We start from the raw sequence: 3387 nt of genomic DNA on the forward strand, positions 1-3387 counted from the left end.
CAATTTTTTTGAAAGGAAAGTAATTCTATTTTGATTCCTTTCTTCTATTTGCTAAATAGTTTCCTTCAGTGTACTAGTAATAAATTAAATTAAAAGGTGATCTGATGAGAATTTTATTTGAATTCCCTACCCCAATTTCAACTTGTAATAATTATTAATGCATAGTGAATATATATTTTTTACATTTACTGCATTTTTTTTCAGAGGACACCAAGTGATGACATGGAAAAGGAAAATGCAACACTGCTAACAGAGTTTGTTCTCACAGGACTCATTCATCAACCAGAGTGGAAAATCCCCCTGTTCCTGGCATTCTTGGTGATATATCTAGTCACCATTGTGGGGAACCTTGGTCTGATTACTCTCATCTGTAATGACCCTCACCTTCACATCCCCATGTACTTATTCCTTAGAAATTTAGCCTTTATGGATGCTTGGTTATCCTCCTCAGTGACCCCCAACATGCTGGTCAACTTCTTAGCCAAGAGTCAGATAATTACTCTATCTGAATGTTTGATACAATTTTTTTCCTTTGCAATCAGTTTAACCACAGAAAGTTTTATCTTGGCAGCAATGGCGTATGATCGCTATGTAGCCATATGCAAACCTTTACTCTATCCAGTGATTATGACGAATGCACTGTGCATCCGGCTATTAGTCCTGTCATTCCTGGGTGGCTTTCTTCATGCCATAATTCATGAAATTTTCTTATGTAGCTTAACCTTCTGTAATTCCAACATAATCGATCACTTTTACTGTGACATTATCCCATTGTTAAAGATTTCTTGTACTGACACTTCTATTAATTATCTCCTGGTTTATATTTTTGCTGGTTCAATTCAAGCATTCACCTGTGTGACTATTCTTGTCTCTTATACATCTGTTCTCTTTACAATTTTAAAAAATAAATCTGTCAAAGGCATAAGGAAAGCCTTTTCCACTTGTGGAGCTCACCTCTTATCTGTATCTTTGTTCTATGGCCCTCTTGTTTTCATGTATGTGCTCCCTGCATCTCCACAAGCTACTAATCCAGACATGATAGACTCTCTATTTTATACTGTTATAATTCCTTTCTTAAATCCACTTATCTATAGCCTGAGAAATAAGCAAGTCATAGACTCAATGAAAAATACATTAAAGGGAAAAGTTTTTGTCTCGTAGTAATATCTCATCTCATTTTAGTTAAAAAGTCACAATATTTTGCAGGTTAGATGTTGGTATAATTTTGCACATGTTGAACGTTTTTTTGCAATTGCAATTGTCCTAGATTTTTAATGACTTAAAGTGTGACTATTTAATAAATTTAATATTTTTATGTACTTAAAAACATACATAAAATTTTAATTATGTGTCCTCTCGTACTAGAATATTTAAAGCAGAAAACCAAGAAAAACATTTTATAGGTTTTATGTTCTTCATTTGTCTTGATAAACACACGAAAAGGTAAAATTGTGTCTCCCCTCTGAGAAAAACTTGAGTATGATAAATCATGCAGCACATAGAGCTCCATAGTCCAGACACTCATATCCCATATATCCTATGTCAGTTGCAGGTTTCTGTTTGGGTGAACAGAGCAAAATCCAAGGAATTCTGTTATCTACCAAATCCCACTGGCTCCTGGGGTAGACTGATATCAGAGAGAAGCTATTCAATCTTATCAGTAAAAAATATAAAATATATGCACCTAAAACATATATCATTATTCTTTATATCTGGATGTCCTGTACACACGATTAAACCAGGTCACTTACTCTTTTCTTGTTCCCCTGAGAGATAGCTGCACAGCACATGGAAAAGAGTAAAGGGATGGCAATCTAGCTGTTTTATTCTTTCACCCAAGAGAATCCATATTATTGCACTGTCTTTAATTTGTTGATTTGTATTACTCCATGACATATCCACTGTACTAAGGGTTTCTCATCAATTATCTAGACTTTTGCTTTTTCATTCACTACTATGACTCAAAGACTAGATTAGTAATATAAGCATCTGTTGTCTCTTTCTTCTGCCACTTTGAAGGTCTGATTTCCTACTTAACATATTCCTTGAATGGAAGATAGTTGTGAAACTATATGTATATGGGCAGTTATGTAACTTATCAAGTCCGACTCTAGGTTGAGTAAGCATGGAAGGGGGAGGTGGGAGCTTCTCAGAAACTCAGACTTCCTCTGCAGCCTCATCTTGTACATGTCTAGTCCACAGATTCCTCTTCTCTGATTTGTCTTTCAGTATAATCTCATCTACCTTATGCTTTTCTGAAATTCAATACAAAGTCTCCATTCTCTTAGTGTGATCCCATTTTTACTTCTTTTATAGATTTATTCTCTTTATTAAATAATTTTTGTCCCGTAAATGGGATTTAGAGAAAAGATAAAATATTCACTTGTGAAAAGCCTGCATTATGCCTAGATATTCCGCTTCCATTAAAAAGACACCATTATATGGTGCGTGGCACACGCATTGGATGTGGATTTACTCACCCCCTCATCTGCCTCCCACCTTCCTGACACCCGATGAATGTCATTACTATATGTGCACATAAATGCTGTTCGGTTGGTGCCAATTTGATGGTCAGTACATGCGGTGTTTGTTTTTCTGTTCTTGTGATATTTCACTTAGTAGAATGCAGTGGCTTTTACCCAGTTATAACATATATGTGTTATATATATTTTTGTTTGTTTCAAAAAAGGAATATATATCTAAAGTTTCAAATATGAAAAAAGAACTAGATATAATTCCATTTGAAAAGAAGTATATATTATTTAATGAATATTTATATGTAAAGTATATTATATTTGCTATGTTCATCCAGTTTTCTGGTATATTGCTAATGTTGAATTTAAAACTATCCACTGAATCACTAATAACATGATTAGAGGTATTCTCAATTATTAAGAGTATTAAGAATTAAGGTATATTCATTCCTTAATCTGTTGATTTGAAACCATTTATTGTTTCTCTGTCTTTATATATATACATGTATTACATATTTTTTCTCATTATTTTACAATACTTTATAATGTTCAGGAAATTTATGACATTATCTTATATGGTATAGAAAGAAATAACATAATAAGAAATTAGAAGAAAAGAAACAATCACCAATCAAAACTAGAACAGTATTTCTTAGAGTCTGAGTTGTGAACTAGCTATGCTAGAATCTTAACTATTATACTTCTTAGGTGTCTATCAGAACATCTTTTGTCTAGAAGTCTCTTTTCTAGACTACTTTTTGTTGTTTGTTTCTGTTAAAACAATGTTTCTCAAACTTCAATGGGCATTGTAGTCACCTGGAAAGGTTGTGAAAATATAGATGCATAAGCTCCATCAATAAAGTTTTTGATTCAGCAATCTTTATGCTCTTGATTTGAATACACACTTAGAGAA

The 3387-nt window shown here is 33.1% G+C and overlaps 1 protein-coding gene across 1 annotated transcript; it reads left to right on the top strand.

Annotated features, from left to right (window-relative positions):
• The first annotated feature begins 204 nt into the window (after positions 1 to 204).
• On the top strand, positions 205 to 1161 carry LOC142873442 (olfactory receptor 5H8-like). Its single transcript, XM_076007918.1, has one exon. It carries the CDS (start codon positions 223 to 225, stop codon positions 1159 to 1161), a length of 939 nt encoding a protein of 312 aa, XP_075864033.1. The 5' UTR covers positions 205 to 222.
• Positions 1162 to 3387: the final 2226 nt, after the last annotated feature.

Source organism: Microcebus murinus, chromosome 1 (assembly GCF_040939455.1).
Source record: "Microcebus murinus isolate Inina chromosome 1, M.murinus_Inina_mat1.0, whole genome shotgun sequence".
NCBI classification, from domain to species: Eukaryota; Metazoa; Chordata; class Mammalia; order Primates; family Cheirogaleidae; genus Microcebus; species Microcebus murinus.